Here is a 19,546-nt window from a genome sequence, read left to right as displayed (position 1 = left end):
AAATATGGCTCAAAGTGAAGGATTCATTAAGAAAATCGAAACAAACCAATTTTAATTATTTTGTAGAATATCTGAGGAAACATCTAAGACATAATTTTTTTTTCAATTTTTTTAACTTTGACAAAATTCGGTGTTGAATCCTTATATCCACGAAAATAGGTTACACCACTGTAATTAGTAAAATTGCACATGAATATATTGAAATGATCCACTTTTTTAGATTGTTAAAAGCGACAGGTTCAGAGTAGTAACTGTGTCTATATTGTAGTACATCTAGTCCTACTAAAAAAATATATATTTTTGAGATATTGAGATATTAAGTAAGAACCTATTTGAAAATAGAAAGAGAAAGACAGAAAAAAAACCTTATCACTGGCATGTTCGGTAATTAACATTATTTTCGGTAGTAAAAAGACGCATTGATATCATAAACGAATGCGGCCGGTGATAAACAAAGGAATTGTTCACAATGATAAATTGATACTTACTATATATTTATCCTGTTAATCAATTGAATGCGTTGGAAAGGCCAGAGATACACAAACAATTACATCCAGGTGTGATTGTTTCTTCAGCTGATCAAGTAACATTCTTCTACTTTCAAGCAAGGGAGATAATAGCCCAACTACTTTCTCACGAGTAATCACAGACAACAAATAGATTTCATATTAGAAAAATGAGCAGTTAATGTTTTTTAAAGAAATATTTTTGCTGGTCCACAAAACAAAAATTTTTTTTCTTATCAAGATATTCTCAAACCTTCTTAAATGTTATGCGCTATAGACAGTCGTCAATTTATAAATATAACTGTATAATGATGTTCTTACACCAAAGAAAATATCTTTACTAGGCCTATTGCCTGATTGGTCTGATAGACCTCTTTTGATATAATACATTTAAATTCCCAGGTTGGTTTCACTTTCAACTACAAATTCTTAACTATAGTCCTTTAATACTCTAGAAATGATTTAGCGTTAAGGTGCGTTCACACCAGCACGAATATCCTTACAGACAGCCATGCGATTTCTGGGATTTAAACGTTTTCCTTGCATTCCATTCACACCTGCACCGAATTTCATTGTTTGTCACATGATCTTTGTGCGTTCTTAGTTTGCGCATGCGAAGAATACATGGTTACCGACTACTGCTGACTCTTACTGCAAATTGCAATTTCCCTCCAAATTTCGCCGTTCATTTTCACATCTTTATAATTTTTATCTCTCACATCAAATAATCAATCTCTGCCGACATAAGTTTGACAGTAGCGTTTGATTGGTCACGATTTTATTCCCAACGAAAAAAAATTAGTCTGATTGCCATTTACCCGAATTCGGTCCGGTGTGGTGTGAATAGATGTATATCTTAACTATTATCTCCATCTGCTAACAAATTCACTGTCCGAACCAAATTTCATGCTACTGTGAACGCACCTTTAGGCCTATGTGCTGGTGATAAAGACTTGGCAAGACAACAAATGTCTCTGAGCCAGTTTGTTGACTGAGTGAACACAATGTTTGAAGTCCTATTATTGTTCTTCTTTTCTCTATGAAAATTTATTGTAGAGGGACTAAATTATGCTATGAATATAAGAGAATTTATGCAATGGCAGCAGGTCTGTCTATAGACCTGCACAGCCTGTATCCCTTATTAAATGGGAGAACTGAGTTTATGTCCAAGAGGAACTGTTCTGATTATGCAAGCATCACTCAATGGAATTGCAAATTTGTGGGAAAATATCTATTTCAATGGCAATGAAATGATTACATTGCATCATGAAATCATTCAACCCAGGTTTTAAGAAAATATAAAAGAATCTGATAATAAATTTTATTTTTTATATAAATTCATCTTGAATAACTGACAAAAACAAGATATATAAAATCTGAATCATATATATCACTATATGTAAATAATAATTATTTTGAGTGTACATTCAATCAAGCATTGTTCAGAGGCTCATTTAATACCAACTAACCCTTCATTTAAGCTTCTATTTTAACAAAACATGAACACGGAAACATAGCATTTCAAGCATTAGCATAAAACCTAATTGCATAGGATTTAACAAGAGAGTATGGTGTGCAATGAAATCTACTAACTTACTGTAAGAACAACTTTAAAACATTCAAGAAAAATTCTTCTTGTTAAAATGCATTCAAGAAGCATAATCAAGCATAAGGTATATGTAGAAAAGTTTCACCTTAGTAAGAAGTAAATTAAATAAGGAAGACTTTTAAAAGAAATTAACAATAGTATATTTGAACAGACAATTAAGATCTGATGTTTTGATAATAAAAAGAGAAAGAACTTTATTCTCACAAATTCATCCTTTATATTTAGAGATATTGCATCTTTATAAAGCAATAAACAAGAGAATAGGTATATAAGTATTGCAAAATTTTGCTTCAACAACAAAAGGCTTTCAACATCAAATTGTTTGCCACTAAATAAATCATATTCTAAATTATAACATAATTTAAAAATTTTACTTCAAAATTTATAATGATATTAGAAATAAAACATTTCCAACTCTCATTATCATAAGCTTTATATTATACTTTATTAATTATCATGTTTTACATTTCAAAACTTCATTATCATAAACTTTACATCACATCATAACATTTCTTCACCTAAGTACCATATATTTTACATTCTAACATTTCATTTTATAATCCTTATAACATTTCAAACATCATAATTTTAAGCTTACATTGTAACATTTCTTACCCCCAAATATAATAAGCTTTACATTATCAATGTCTATTTAAACATCTGTCATTTGAATAACATTTATTTATATACAATCTCTATTATATACATAGTAAGGAATGCTAGCAAGTTAATTAGTATAATATTTATAACATGTGTCTCTATGATATGGAATAATTAACAACAATATTTGTAGGAAAATAAAACAAAAACATTGAAATAAATGGCACATAACCTTCAATACATTGATATCAACACATACTTTTCGTAATGAGCAAAACTGAAATACTATAGTATACAATACAGAATAGAGACGTGTAGGAACACAAGCATTATGACCAGATTTTATTTACTGTCAATATGATATTAAACATATAAAGTAGAACGTATCAGATGAACATCTCATCTCTAATAATTGTTCCAGTCAAGTTATCACCACATACAGACAATATTGAATTTAAACTAAAGTCACAACCAGTTGTTTTAAACGAAATACAAGCTAACAAGATATCAAACTGTACAAATTACAACATCAAAATGGTAAATATAATGAAATTAATGGCAGTTATTAATCATGTAGGCCTCGGTCATTTTAAATCACTTTTTGATCTCCAGAAACATTCTATATACATGTATACAGTTAAAACTTAACAATTGTTGTGACGATGGATTTCTATCATGATAATACAATAATAGTTACTTTTCCTTTAGCATTTTTAAGAACATCGACTGCTTGTTCATGTGTCACTCCATCTAAATTATGTCCATTAACAGATACTATTTGATCACCTCGCTGTAATTGACCATCATCTGCTGCTGCACCTTTAGTAAAAACATTTTTGACATAGATTGGTAAATCACCATGTGGACTTCCATAACCTCCAACTATAGAGAACCCTAAACCATCAGCACCCCGAGTTAATACTATAGTTTTACATTGAGGTGGTTGACTGAAATATAAAAAGGTAATGAGGTTCATAAAAAAATTACTATATCAAATGAAATTTTCTGCACAAGAAAGCCAAAAAAGGCAGGCATTGAGAGGAATTGCTAGGTCAGTGGCATAGGCCTTATCTATTCAATTTTGGTACACAAGGCCTAGATTTACTGTCAGCACTCACTGAAATGGATACATGTGTACAGGTCAGGAAAAAAAATCTGGAGATTTGCCTTGAAAAATCTGGAGATTGGGTGAAAAGTCGGGAGATTTTTCCAAAGCGCATAAATTCGTGATTTGAAACTCCAAATTGATTCTTTTTTTCTTTTTTTTTTAAAAATAAGCTTTAAGCCTTGTAAATTAATTAAATTGATCATAGGCCTACATGACACAGAAAAAATTAACAATTTATAATTATGGATAATTCTAGAAATAGTGCCTGATATTTCAAATTTAGGGGCCCAAAAAGAATTTAATATTATCATTCTACAGTATTGATTGAATCAAAAATAATGTCAAGGTGAAATGATGATTAAAAACAAGAAAGCAAGTTTACATAAGAATTAGACATCCAGTCTCGTATGATAATCTACCGATAATGAAAAATAATTCTGAAACGACGTCTATGTTATATAGGCCTATTATAGACCTCGCAGATTGACACTGACGGTATAGAATACTGAGAAGACTTCAAGATTTCGTTTTTTAGTAAATGTAGGGCTACCATAAAATTTATTATAAAAGCGAAAGTAGAATCTACTGGATGTTGTTATAAAAAGTGTGTCGTGGGCTTAAAATACACATTATCGGGTGAAAATAGATCAAATTACCATCTTAATTGGGGGATTTATTAATCAGGCAATGATAATATTATTACATGATGAGATTAACGCGTGTTACCGGCAATTAAGATACAAGTGATGATAGATATTTTGTTGATTTATGGTAGAGAATTTGAACATTGACATTACAAACGGTAGGCCCGTGAAAATTTGATCAGGAAAAAAAAAAAAAAAAATCGGTGGAATCGGGTATCCCGGCGGTAGACAATATGCAAAAGCAGTAGAAACCCGACAACATCGGTAGAAAAAATATGAGCTCCCTATTAAACTATCTGATTGAAAGTATAAACGTACCTCTCTGTATCAATATCAGAATGACCTTTATCAGATATATCCATACTAACTGTTCTTGAGTTCTGTCCATTAACACTCACAGTGACATCTTCACCTGATAATAAATAATTATATATTCCACACTGTTGACAATCTCATATACATAAACTATAGAATATTTATGGTTTGGAAGTTGGTGTAGTTCTCATATTTCTAATTTAGTGACAACCTATTTTGATAGATTTCAAAGGATCGTTTTAAATACACTATGGTCAAGATTAACATTCAAAAATCGGTCCATTTCCAGAATGAAATAATGACAAGAATAGAAATAAATAAACTTACATTGTAAGACTTGTAGTTGAAGATTAGCTGATGTTTTAAGTATGTGAACAGCCATATCATGAGTCATACCATCTGTTGATTGTTTATTTATCATTAATATTTTATCACCAATCTACATAGACCGAACATAAATAATAAGAACATATTATACAATTTATATCATAGTAATTTAAAAAATAGTTCAACATTTCTTAAAGAAATTGAAGTCAATGGCAATATATAATGAGAACTAATGCTTGTTGGACTTGCATCACAATATACATAGAATTATTTCATATTTCATTTGACTATATGAAAATACTCAACCATATTGCTTTATTATTTCTGGTGATGTATCATCATATTGCGTAAACCTTTAAACTGACAATTATAATATATACATTTCATTATCTTTTTAGGATATTATAATCTAAATATACAATTAATTCATATCTGTGTATCTTTCTTTAAAAAGACCACAATATTACAATACTCGTTAAAGTTAGGACTCAACTGCATCAAACAATATCAATCTCCAAAAGAAACCTTACCCTTAATTCGCCTGACCTGGCTGCTAGACCATCAGGAGCTAAGTTGGCTATAACTATTGGTACATTTCCTAAAGAACTACCAATTCCTCCTGCAATACTTAATCCAAGAGTTCCAGACTCATCATGTTTTATGTCCACAGTTCTTAATCCTGTTTCTTCACTTCCAACAGATAAGGTTTCTACAATATCAAAAATTCATTAATACAAATATAAAGAAAAAAAATGAGGAAACATGAACAACAATTTGTACAAAAAGAATATGAACCTGACCCCATATAAACCTTTTCAATAATATGAATCTAAGGCACCCAGACCCACAGTCATGCACTTTACATCCATAAATTCCTTGTTAAAATAAATATGGAAGATTTTCACTCAAAATATAGCCCAGAGAAATGAACAGCTGATGAGGATAAAGAATAATTACGTTAACCAGGATCCTAAATTGTTTGTACTAATAGTTTAACAAGCATAAAATGCCATAATGGGTAGATGGTATATATCAATAAGAGTGGGTTTCAAAAACAGTATTCAGATTGTAAGAGAGTAAATAGGATAGAAATATAAATATGCATAATCATTATTCGTCTCAATGTTAACTCTAACTATGAAGGTGAAAAAGGAATTGCACTTTATAACTACTATACATATCTTTGTTCACACTAGTCACAAAATGATGTTTATTGTTTTCAATTCATTATATTGTTTAAAGCAGTTTCCATTTCCTTGCAAAAAATTCTTTATTCAAGAGAGCCAGTCGAACTGATTAGTATAGATTCTGCATGTGATTTGACAGGCATTTCAATTTGTCGTAGTATGGTATATGATATCCAACAACAAGAAAAAAAATATTCATCACTACCAAACTTGTTAAAATCTAACAAAAAAGCAGTTCCACACTTTATAAAGACATGCTGAACAAATAAACAGAGACGGGAAAGGGTTGAATTCAGCATGCCAAATAACCTGCAATAATTTCTAACCTCAAACTGTTTAATATATCCTCTCATATAGAAGCTACTAACCACCTGAATATCATTGTCAACTAAATTCACTAGAGGCTTTTCAAGCAATGGGATTTCAAATGAAAATTGTAAAATCCATTTTGATCTTCCAGACATTATTATCAAGCAAAATACATTCTCAATAAATATATTTCTACAAACTAGTATTTAAAACTAAAAGCTAAAAACATAATAGGGAAGGTTAAAACCATTGTGAATTGATTCCCGTTTTATCTTAAATAAAACAGTCTATAAGATAAGATTGTATTATTTATTCATTTACTGTTTTCTATTACCAAATTTTGTTGTTTAAAAAATTTTTTGCTTTTGTTGAAATAGGAAATCATGATATCTAATCTATCATAAGACTTTCATTGTCTTATTTTCTTAAAATATCGTTTTCAGTTTCTTCAAAAAAAATTCATTTCATGTTATCTGCTAAGCTTTGAGAAATAGACCAAGCAATTTTTTTCATCAAAAAGCACTTCAGATGACTTGATTTCAAATGAAGCTTGATTTAAAAAAAATGCAAGGAAATGGTAAAATGTTAACAAAAGACATTAATTTATTTGCAGAATCTAACTTGATAAAAATGTTTTACCAGATCTAACTATATTATCTATATAATTTTCTCAGTCAAGTTATTTTTAAGATTCTAGCCATTTTACTTCGAGTTTCAAATGACGGAATGATACTGATCATAAAAAATATAACTTTAGAATACAAACAACATTAATATTAAACAACAAAACGTGTTTCAATCACAATATTTAATAGTAACAATAACAACTTTTGGAAGAAATGGATTTTACATGGTGGGTGCCCATAAAAATAAAACAGTATTGTACAAAGTAACCAATAAGAAATAAAGAAACAAATAAAGGAGGTGATTGGGGCTAGTAGCTTTTGGAAGAGGGTAGACCTGTGGATAAAGCAAAGAAAAACAGGATAAATATAGTAGTATATTATTGAGATCACTGAAAAATAAAAAGGCTCATTTAAAAGTAGGAGTAATAATCTACAGGTTTTGTTACTGGATAATGGAGAGTATATTTGATTATATAAGGGGAACTACTCTGTTTATGATATTCTTATGTTGATTTTCATTTTTCTGCAGAAAATATTCTGACTTGAGTTTCAAAATGACTGGCTATATAATTCTAATATATTTCAAGTGAGCATGCACAAGAGGTTGGTATTAAAGTCATGAGCTAGTAATATATAAAATGGAGAATATATAAAACATAAAAAAGTGTGATAGGAATAAATACTAAGAAAATCCATTTCTTTCTGTTTAAAAAATGTAACTTAATTGTTACAAAACTCACTTTTAGAATGTTTGCCTTTTGACCGACTGCTCGCTGAAGATTCTGATTTTTTAAGCGCATGACCAGGAGAGTTCGAATTTCTCCTAGATGAAGTCCGTGAGCCAGCCTTTAATCTTCCAACTGTTAGAGACACTTTACCCATTAATGTCTGCAAATATATATATATATTAAACACATGAAACTTCACTCTTTACACTTAATTTTTTGAGAAACTTATTTCTGCAGAATAATATATGTAACTACGAAATACACTTTAAAATGTAGTCATAGGAAAAATTATGGCAAAGCATTGACAAACAGAAAATTACCTTCAAAACAGCTGCTGCATATTCTTGAGTAGAATTTCTCATATCTTCTCCATTTACTGATAAAATTTGATCACCTTGCATCAATCTACCATCAGATTCAGCTACCCCTCCTTTCACCTGTAATATAATACAACACATTGTTAAATAAAAACTAAGCAAAATTATATCATAAATTCAAATAAAAAGGGAAAAACAATAAGGTTTACAACATTCAAGACATCATATATATCTGTCATAAATACAGAAAAGTTGATATGAACTTCAAATTACAGTTTTATAACATGAAAGCATGCCTTTTTATGAGCATTATTTTTCCAGAAAATCCTACATAGCTCAAAATAAATAAAGACAGCTTTAACTTATACAGCCAACACGCATTTATACTTTGATTCGAAAAGCTGGATACTTTTTTGATATTACCCCTCCAACTTGGTTCACTGACATGGTGAAACAGAATGGCCTAGGCATGATTCCAGAATCCAGTTTCAGTGGACGCTCAACTGATACTTACAATATCTGATATATAAACACCCACATCATTCTTCTTTCCAACAATACTTAATCCTAACCCTTTCCCTGGTCGTTTCATTAGCTCAACACTAAATACATCATATATATCTTCTTCTCTAACTTGGTTATCATCTCTATATACAATCATTCCAACACGGGGTGGTGTCTGACGTAATACTTGGATTGCATGATCATGTGTTGCATCACGTAAGTCTACTTTATTGACCTGTTGATGAACAAATTAGAATATTGAGTAATAATAAAAATTCAAAAACATCTAATGACCATTCTCTCATATATATTATATTATGTATATTATAGCTGATTTCAAAATTACACTAGAAGAGTAAAAAATTTCAAAGTTTTGACAAAAAATAGGACTGAAGATCAAAACAGATTTCAGATTTTTTCAGATTTATATATATCAAATTTACAATACCTCTAGAACCTGGTCACCAGCCCACAATCTAGCATCTCTAGCTGCTGCTCCATCATCATATACTTCATGTATTATTATAGCTCCCTACACATTGAACAAACATCTAAATGATTTATCAAACATACATTTATGACTTCAATTCATACACTGTCATGCAGGTTGTTTTAATTCAGAATGAGAGTTGACCGCTATGCTCATAATATAATTTGGTTTATTGATTTGAAGTTTTGAAGGCTTAACCCTTCACAAGTTTAGAACATCGTTTTAATTTCCCATTAATTCTTGAAAGTGATAGAAGTTTGATTTCAAGATTTCATTACCATATTACTCTAATCTCAATAAAATCATACTGATATTGATATACATCTAAATAACCTGAACCATTATAACATATTAAAATATCAATAAAAAAAAGATATGAGACGTTAAGTATTCAATCTGCTACTTACCAGTAAAGTATCTGATCCACCAACAATACTCAGTCCTAATCCAGTTCTACCTTTCTCTATTTCTATATAGGTTTCCCTACCTGGAGTTATTTCACAAGTTAAAGGATCTACAACAGCTTCTTCAGGTTGATCAGGGTCAGTTGATGATTCACCTGTATAAAAATATCAAAATCAGCTTCAATGGTGTCTCTTTTACACATTTTACAATATAAATCATAGTTAAGACAAAAGATATCTGTTCGTCTGTTTAATTTATGATACATTTTACTAAAACTGATGATATATGAATAATTCTCCTGTTTTTTTGTTTTCCAAATTTTATATGTGAAGCACTGGAGTCTTAGTTTTTTCCCATTCAAACAACTGATGCTTTTTCCATTTCAGCCCCTTGGACCTGTATCATTGATAGAGAGAATATATGTGGAAAAAGCTTAAGGTACAAATCAATATTTGGAAAGAGTTAAATCATCAATATCACCTTAGCTGTAAAATAATTCTACTAGTCCTGTAGATGGACCTACCTAGCATATTTGATAATTGCATCACAGAATTAGGCTCTTCTTTCTTCTTGATTTTTCTAACTTTTAATCTAACACTACCCTGAGTTGTGCGTAAAATTTCTATTGCCTTTTCATAAGTGACGCCTGAGAGTGATTTATCACGAACTTCAATAATATGATCACCCACTGTCAACTGACCATCCTGTAAAATAACAAACACAGATTGGATTCCATCTGAATTTTGAACAAAAAAAAGCCATTTGCAAGGATACAAGGAAAAATTTATTTGCCAGTTATATCGTCATCCTTGCAAAAATTGAGCTAAAGTAAATGACTATAACTTAATAGAAAATCTTTATACCTGGTCAGCTATTCCACCTGGAGTTATAGATTTAACATATATAAACCCAGTATCACCTTCACGTGTATGTTCAGCAATACCAAATCCTAAACCTTGTGGACCCTGCAAAGTAAAATGATTCTTGCTAATATATTATCAATATAAATAACACCTCAAAAGATCAACACATATAAAATTAATAGAGACAACTGTATCTGAATCTTTCCAGAAAATAGACCAAATCATCATTGAAATGAATCACCATTCATAATTTATAATATACATATGATATCACAACACTATCATTGAAATGTTATTTCATGTGAGATTAATCTTAAATAGCACATAAAACATAATCCTGAGTTATGTGTAAATTGGAAAATTCATAAAAATGTCATAGTTTATATTTATAAACTTAGTACATAATTATATATTATATAAAACTAATATAACTTTTGATTTATTATCATATCAATCAATTTTTATTTTCAAGTTCAATAGTGCAACTAACTTATTCAAAAATGTTAGATTCAAATGAATAAAAATCAGTTCAGAAAAGCGATGAATTCAATTACTATTTTTTAGACACATAAAGATTCTGATTTTCTCTTGAAATTTGTTGAAAATCAATTTCAGAAAGTCAGTGAGTGAAAAATGTGAAGAGTTGATTAGAGGATGGTTTGACAAGAGTTGATATTGATTGTTGATCTATAACATCATTCTGATATAGACCAAACTTTCTTGTCATATAAATCAATTTTCTAGACCTCATTATATTATTCTAGTAACATCTATTTCTACTGTCCTACTTTAGTGCTGCCAAGTTTCTACCTATTAATATACTATTTGATTTGTAAACAGATAAGCAGAGATGAATACAGTATGTATAATAGCTTCACATAGTGTTAGAAAATGTACCACAGAATTCAACATCTTTTCTATACAGTCTATTGAAATATTATCTAAGACCAAAATAGAAATTGATTGAGGGCACATTTGGAACTGAAAGGAATTCGTGCCATAAGTGATGTTACTATTGCAATAGTAATGTCTGATTTTTTTCACTTTGTTACAAATAAGATTTAACAAGAACAACATACAATGAATAATTTTCAAAAGAGGAAAATTGTATTTTGTGTCACTTGTAGATCATATTAAGATGCCTGTGTCAGTACCTCCAAGAGTCGGCCTGGTGTTGGTTTTGACATCTCAATACCTAATTGAAATATAATTTAGAACACACTTACCTTTTGTAATGTAATGGTCACAGGCTCTTCTAATTCTATCACTGGTTCTTTAACTATTATTGGTACAGGTGGAGGTGCTTCTTGTGATTTCTAGAAAAAAAAAATATAATTCTCTATAGTAGTCAGTAAATCCAGACAAACACATTGTATTCTTCGTCTAAAAGTATACTTTACAATAATCTGTATATACTATCACCAGAAAGTAAGCCAATCTGGGGAATGGTAAAGTACATAATATATCTATTGTCAACAATATTTGTGTTATTCTTACATATACAATTGTATCAGGTACAATGATAGAAGGATAAGTGTTTATCAAGTAATTTCAGAAACAAGTAAATCACATGTGAAGATAAACATGTCTAAGATAAACAGATTGCTGCATTGTAGCTAATTGAATAACTGTTGTGAAGTTATATATAGACACACTATATTAAATAATATAAGACACACTCTCTTCTTCACCATTGTTCATAATATCCAAAACTCTGCTGATTCAAATATAAAACCCACATTGTAGAGTTTCAATTTCCATCTGTTTTTATCAACAACTATAGAAGACAATCAATCATACCCTATTACCCATTAACACTTTAATCCTGTTATCCCATTATAATAATGGTATTCTAATTCCTGCATCATGAGAGGGCAATAATATTAAACCACAAGATACTGTGACCAAACTAAGAGGTAAAAATGGCCACCCATATATTATTTATTGATCAATAGGTACTATTTTCTATGGCGTAAGAGTCTGTCTTTTGAACTAACTAATATGATCTAAGAGTATGATTATAAAACGATGGAGAACTCAGCAGACATTGATATGAGAATTTCCAACATACACCAACACAAGCTGAGACTATAAAATCAATAAACAGACCACTCCAGCCTGGAATTCCATAACATGTTCCAATCTTTTTCAATTTATCTGCTCACAAAGAGTTGGCTTAAACAGTGACTACTGAAACAGAACAAACAACTAAACCAACTTGTAAGAGAGTTGAATAGCAGAAGTGAGAAAGTAGATGAAAAGGAAGATCTAGTGGAATGTGGACAGCAGGGACAGACAGATTCAAGCTAAATTGAATTTCACTGTCTAGCAATTAATGAGAAAATTCTATATCATGGTAGAAAAAGATAAGAGTCAATTCTATACTATTTTCAATTCTAAAGTAGTCAATGTCAAAGTCTGCCAATACTTAAACCAACCATTCTCTCAATTATAACTTAGTTTGCAACATTTCTATAATTTCTGCTCTTACACTTTCAGATTTGACACATTTTACATATTATCTGAATGGTTCCCAGTCTGGGATGGCTGTTTTTGATTACAATTTCAGGAATGACCAACTGGGAATAACAATAGACTGGAAGTAGAATGAACTGACAATAAAATCTGTCATATTTGCCATTTCAATTTGAAACAGTAATCACATTGATCCTGCATTACATAGGTTAATATGTGAAGGGATGTGGTATACCTCTTGCTCCGATTGTTCAGAGCTTTTTTTTTGATGATTGATACAGATAAAAACAATACAATAACTGTATTCAAATCTTATAAGCAAACTACAAAGCCTATAGCACATCATCTTAACTATGTCAAGCTAATACTAATCTTGACTATAAAATAGCCACCTTTCTTGTATCATGGAAGGTTGTCAATGTAGCCATTTGATTGGAATGTTTGCTTTCAAATACAGCCAATGAGAACCCTTGAAAGACTGTTTGTAAACCATAAGCCATATTGTTTACAGTCTTTATGTTGAGGGCTCTGATTGGCTGTACTCACTTGCCTTCAATGTAACCAAATCTCTGCATTCCTGAATACAAAGATAGCCTTGCGAAGTGAGGTGACATACGCCCACCAGCAGCTTTGATTGCAAGTACAAATCATTGTTCATAGCCTGTACAGTGAGCATAAACCAATTGTGAAGAGACAGTCGGATGACAATAAGCTTCCATACTACTTGTGGACATATACAAATCAAGAGAATCCATAAAGAATTGTTGCTTGAAGAGTGAGCACAAGATGCACAATAAAGCCAAGAAGAGTGAATACACTAAGTCAAACATGATATTTCAGTGAATAATTACCAGATCATCATGAACATCGATAAGGATCATCTCCATAATGACATTGACCTATAAAATGAAAATTAAAAGAATCCATAAAGAATTGTAGCCTGTAGAGTGCTCACGAGATCCACAATATAGCCAAGAAGTCAAGTAGAGCACGAGTTGCACTGTAGCTAATAGAGCGAAAACTTCAAGTCCCACACTAAATTTTGGTGAAAAATTATCAGATCTTCATGAAAATCGATAGGGATCATCTTCATAATGACATTGACCTACAAAATAAAAATCAAAAGAATTTGTAAAGAATTTTTGCCTGTAGTGTGAGCATGACCCAAATGTGAACGCACCGATGGGTGATTACAATGTACGCCCAAAATATATTTGTGGGCATATAAAAAGGTGGTTATTGCAGTCAAGGTATAAGACAAAATAGTTTGACAATGTGAAGATAAAAGCCAAGATGTATGAGAAAAAGACAAGCACATTTTCATGTTAGCTATTAGCCTAATATATCACTTACGTTACACTGTACATGTATATTTGTTATTGAGAGTAGTTTCAAGAATTATGTTGGTTATATCAAAGAAGTAAGAATATAGAGGTAGATGGAGATCGTGCCATAATGAAGAGTCTAGTAGGAATAATGAATACAAGATTTATCACCGATAGGCAGTCAGATTGGTTGACCTAAAAGGTCACATAAATATAGACCCAATAATTCTAATTTTCAAATAACCAATCATAACCATAGCAACAGATTGCAGGAATAAGTAATCTGAACAAGACAAACTGATTTTTTTATGTCGAGTACGGATTTTGTTTCAAAATATGTATCACAAACGAGTGCAAAATTAAAGACATTCAGCACAATCCCAGAAGAAACGACTTCAGTATACCACAAAAGAACTTTAATAACCAGTAGCAAAATGTCACAGCTACAACAATGCAACAATGTTTTGCGTTATTACTTTGGAATCTTCAGAATATTTGTGTAATATACTGTATTCATTCTAATTGAAGCCCTTGAAACCTTAATATATGAATTTTCAATTGATCAATAGTCAAGCCAAAACAGTTCATCAAATTATCAAATTCAAACATCGACATACACTCTTGAACTGTTCATCCTATTGTTACCAATTTCAAACTCATTGATATATACATGCATACCAAGTTTCATCAAGATCAGATATAAACTGTAGCCTTTATCATGCCTACAAGCCAAATTCAAATTTGAATTTTTTTATTTAGTCGAGGGCAAGAACTCTCCTCTGATTGTTACCAATTTGGACCTTAACTGATCTTATCAATATATACACGCGTTTCATCAAGATCAGATGAAAACTGTATTCTCTGTTATTACTAAGTCAAGGCCAATATTTCCAAAACTGTTCATCTGATTAATACCAAATATGAACTTGACTGAGATCTCACACCAAATTTCATAAAGATTGGATAATTACTGTAGCCTTCTATCGTGGCTACAAGAAATGTGGACCAATGACGGACATTTTCATACAGGCGTAAAAAAAAAGATGAATGGATCAATCTCAAGACATTTATAATGCAAAGAATCTTATGTTTTGTTTTTTCATTTTTGTTTATTCCTTTGGACCATGGAATTTTCTAAAAAGATAAACATTATTCCAATCCTTTTAGAATAAGCTTTCACATAATAAATGTCAACCAGGGCAGATTCTACTCAATTGAAATTTCAGCGAAAACCAACCAGATACATAAATTCTTGCGTTTATAGCCTTTTTTGTTTACAAATAAAGTAATAACAATTATTTACTTTCTGGGCTCGAAAGTAATTAATTAATCAACCGTTGTTTTGAGCAACAGATCAATCAACATACAGCCATAAATACAGTGTCACATGATTTCAGGGAATTCCTTTTCTTGACAAATCAACAATAAGAATTATTTGTTTAGTTTTTGATTCAGTATCCAGTTCTGTGGCATTTTGTTTCGTCTATTACACTAACCCAATTCAGCGAAAAACTGTCCCAAAAGAAATTGCCATGCTTTTGTTCGAGTCCAAATCTCTTTATTTCTCGTGCAATGATGTAAATGATTTTTCTTGAACGCTACAAAATACACCGAATCCTTCAACCAATTCTTAATAAGGGGTGTGATGGCCATTCTCTTTATCAGCTGAGGTGAGGGTGTTTGTTTTGCAGGTGGAGACAATGTACATGTATAAGTCTGTAGAGATCTAGCCATAGGAACACTATCAGAATATCTTTTGATTGAGTCTGAGTTAACTTTAGACAGGTAGAATTTATAACCTGACACATTTGATGAATTTTCGTATCTTTTCAAGCTCAGACCAATGCTGAATAACCCAATATTTATTATGACTTCTGCTACTTTTGAGTTTTTAAGTATAAAACACTTACCTCTTTCTGTACAGGTGGTCCCATTCTTAATGGTTTAATAGCCATATGTTCCAAAAAATCAGGTCGACTGAAAAAATTATTCAAATATTAATTAACTATAACATGCTTGTAATCAAAAGGTCTGAAAATCATACAGGGTGGACTCTAACAGTAACAACATGTTTCATGTTTTGTTTTAATATCACTCTACAATTTATGTAGAGAGGTTATCAATTTAACAGTGAAAACATTTTGTTGTAGTAAGGACATTTAGCAATAATATTTGAAGTTGAAAGGTTAATCAAGGAAATAACAAATTGGTTTGTGACGGCTTCTGATTACAAATGGGAAATAACTCTTACCGAAGTAAAATCATTTTCACTTTACTCTCTGTTACTCCCTTGATAATAGATGATGCATTCAAATGACTTCTACCATACAATACATGACCATTTACCTATTATAATTAAAACACATTAACAAAATCTTTCAAGAAATCTTGAAATATAATCAATAAATATATTGAAAGGCAGTGTCATGTCAGTCTTTCAAGGATATATTCGTCAGGTAGTACTTTAATGTATTTGCTGCCTATCTTGCAAATATCTTGCAATGATTTTTCTACACATTCTAGGGTGTTAAGTAAAATGTTCCATCATTATTTTGTCATCAAAAAGACTACACTTCATATCTTTCTTGATATGAAAAAGAAGTTTAGTTATCTGATTTAATAATAAAGAATTAATATTTCATAAGAAAGCACAGAGTAAACTGACCTCAAGTAATTCATCACCAACTTGTATTCTACCATCTTTACCACAGGCACTGTCAGGTTTAATACCAGCAATAAATACACTCATGGTATTTCTATCTTTATTACCAGCTAAACTTAATCCTAAACCATTATTACCACGTGATAGTTCTAATGTATGTATTGAACCATTTAATTCGCCATATTTACGCTGTATTTTTTCTGTAATTAGAAAGGTTAATATATCTTATGATTGCTAATTAATTTTCATATCATTTATATAATGATACAGTTGTAAAAACTGCGTGCAAAAAATATAAAACAAAAGTAGCAATAATATAGTTTCTCTGCCAATTACCTACAATGATTGTCCAACACCATGGGCCTTTTCTCTTGCCTTGTATTATTCACATTAACACCAGACATCACTTCAATATAAAAGAATGTTTTTTGTCACTTTTAATGCATGAGATGAATTTCTGAATTATTTCCAGTTACTCATATGTATTAGTATTCATTTTTATCCCCTGTGCTCAAGTTTACAACAGATACATGACTTTAAACCATTTGCAGAGCACAACAATCTCTGTATATATATATATATATATATATATATATTCATCAATAGAAATGTATGCAATAAAGAGTGATAATTGAATAGTGAAGGCAATGTGTAATACTGCACTGTGTACTGATGTTCAAGTCTAATGTAAAAACTAAATTAATCAAAGATTGTGTGAATCAATCATGTTTGAACATACAAGAGATATATTCCTGCAGGCCTTCTTAACATTTCTGCTTGACTACTAACTAAATTATTTTCTTTTTCTATATATCATTGATATACAGGTCAATATAACTTGTTTTATTATCTATCATGAACCCTGCTATGGTTATGTTAACATCACATTACACCAGAGGAATATAAGTCTTAGCATCACATCAACAATAATAAACTCTTGTTATCTTTTCATCAGTCAAGGAAATAGAAAATCTCAGTCAAGATGGAGTTTGTCTTTGATTACAAACATTTCACCTTAATGTTGAGAAGTAAAGTAATCAATGATGATAATATGGTTATTTATTCAATAAGATTACTTCTTCAGAACATCAGATTTAGTATGTCCATTTTCACAGTAACATCATCATCTATAATCATTTAATTTCTTCCATTATGAACATCAATAACTTTTATTTGGTTTACAAATTCCCATTTCTGAAACTAAGGTATAATTGATCAAAGAAAATGGCACACCTGTCCCTTTAATCAGAATTCAGATTATAGATCAACTGAATCTAACTTATAAATTTTTATTTAACTAATAATGTAATACAATTACTCAGCTTTTCATTCTATTGTAAATACTGAATAGACATTGAATAAAAGCTTTTTGTTTGTAAAACAGGAACAAGATTTCACAATACTACTTTCATTACAAGCAATAAATATATTTCACATGAAACTTCCAGATTAGACTAAATTATTCTCTCATATCACCATTTGAACTATATTATACAAAGAGTGTATTCTCTCTAGACTAAATAAATTGATTCATAATTATCTATTTGTAAGAATTTACAAAACAATAGAATGGTACATTAAGTAAAAATCAAATAATTGCACTAACTATAAGGAATTTCAGAACCCTATTTAAATATTACTTAATAGACAAATGAAAACAGAATTGCACCAAACTGCATCAGTTATGATTTTTATCTTTTAGTTAGCTTCAGATAAGGTTCTCTTTAATTTACTATTTGTAATTACTGATTAATAAATTAATTTGATGCTATCTGTAATACTTTGCAGACATTCAGTAAACAATTCAAATGATACCTCTATCGCCAACAAGTATTGCTGCGTTTTTACTAAGTCAAGGGCAATAACTCAAATTCCGTTGATCGGAAAATTGTCAAATTCAATCTAGACTAAGATCTTATTATTATAAATGATCATACCAAATTTCATTTAAATAGGATGAAAACTGTACTCTCTATTGTGTTCAAACAAATTTTGACGCGTTTTTCATAATTCAAGGGCAATAACTCAAAAACGCTCCTCGAAAGATCGTCAAATTCAATCTTGTCTAAGATCTCATCATTACAATGTGGGCATATAACAAGACGAAAGCAGCGTGCCATTACATATTTTGATGAATATATATGGTACAGAATTGAGTAAGATTTTTCAGTAAAGAATTGAATCCAAAAGAATTTCAAACCTTACTTTGGAATATTTACTTGGAAAGAATTTGTTCTTATCTTTAAACCGATGTCAAAACCCAATATGATGGTTTTGCCTGTGGAGGCCTTAAGTAGAATTGGTTGGTACTAGTCATCCAAATTACATGCATAAATGTTTAAATGAAATTTATACATGATCTGGAAAACAGTTGTCAGAAAAAGCAATTGATAGCACAGGATGCAAAAAAGAAAGACGTGGATGTAAGCTTACCTTATTTCCATTGTGCTGATTCAAATTCAATAATCTTTCCTATTGTTACTCATTTGACTTTGATATCATAAATTAGTGTAAAATAAAGACCTAGACAGATCAACTAAATTACC

The 19,546-nt window shown here is 30.4% G+C and overlaps 1 protein-coding gene across 1 annotated transcript; it reads right to left on the bottom strand.

The window, feature by feature from the left end:
* Positions 1-1,810: 1,810 nt before the first annotated feature.
* Positions 1,811-17,087, bottom strand: LOTGIDRAFT_228054 (hypothetical protein; the record flags this gene model as incomplete). Its single annotated transcript, XM_009045785.1, has 16 exons — positions 1,811-3,662; positions 4,786-4,879; positions 5,110-5,221; positions 5,640-5,818; positions 7,972-8,119; positions 8,280-8,396; positions 8,791-9,015; positions 9,229-9,312; positions 9,678-9,829; positions 10,199-10,379; positions 10,539-10,640; positions 11,765-11,854; positions 13,865-13,912; positions 16,249-16,315; positions 16,590-16,684; positions 17,004-17,087. The coding sequence occupies 16 exons, from the start codon at positions 17,085-17,087 to the stop codon at positions 3,389-3,391; spliced, it is 2,052 nt and encodes a 683-aa protein (XP_009044033.1). The 3' UTR covers positions 1,811-3,388.
* Between the last annotated feature and the right edge of the window lie 2,459 nt (positions 17,088-19,546).

Source organism: Lottia gigantea (assembly GCF_000327385.1).
Source record: "Lottia gigantea unplaced genomic scaffold LOTGIsca_1, whole genome shotgun sequence".
Taxonomy (NCBI): Eukaryota; Metazoa; Mollusca; class Gastropoda; family Lottiidae; genus Lottia; species Lottia gigantea.
This window is presented reverse-complemented; position numbering and strand designations above follow the sequence as displayed.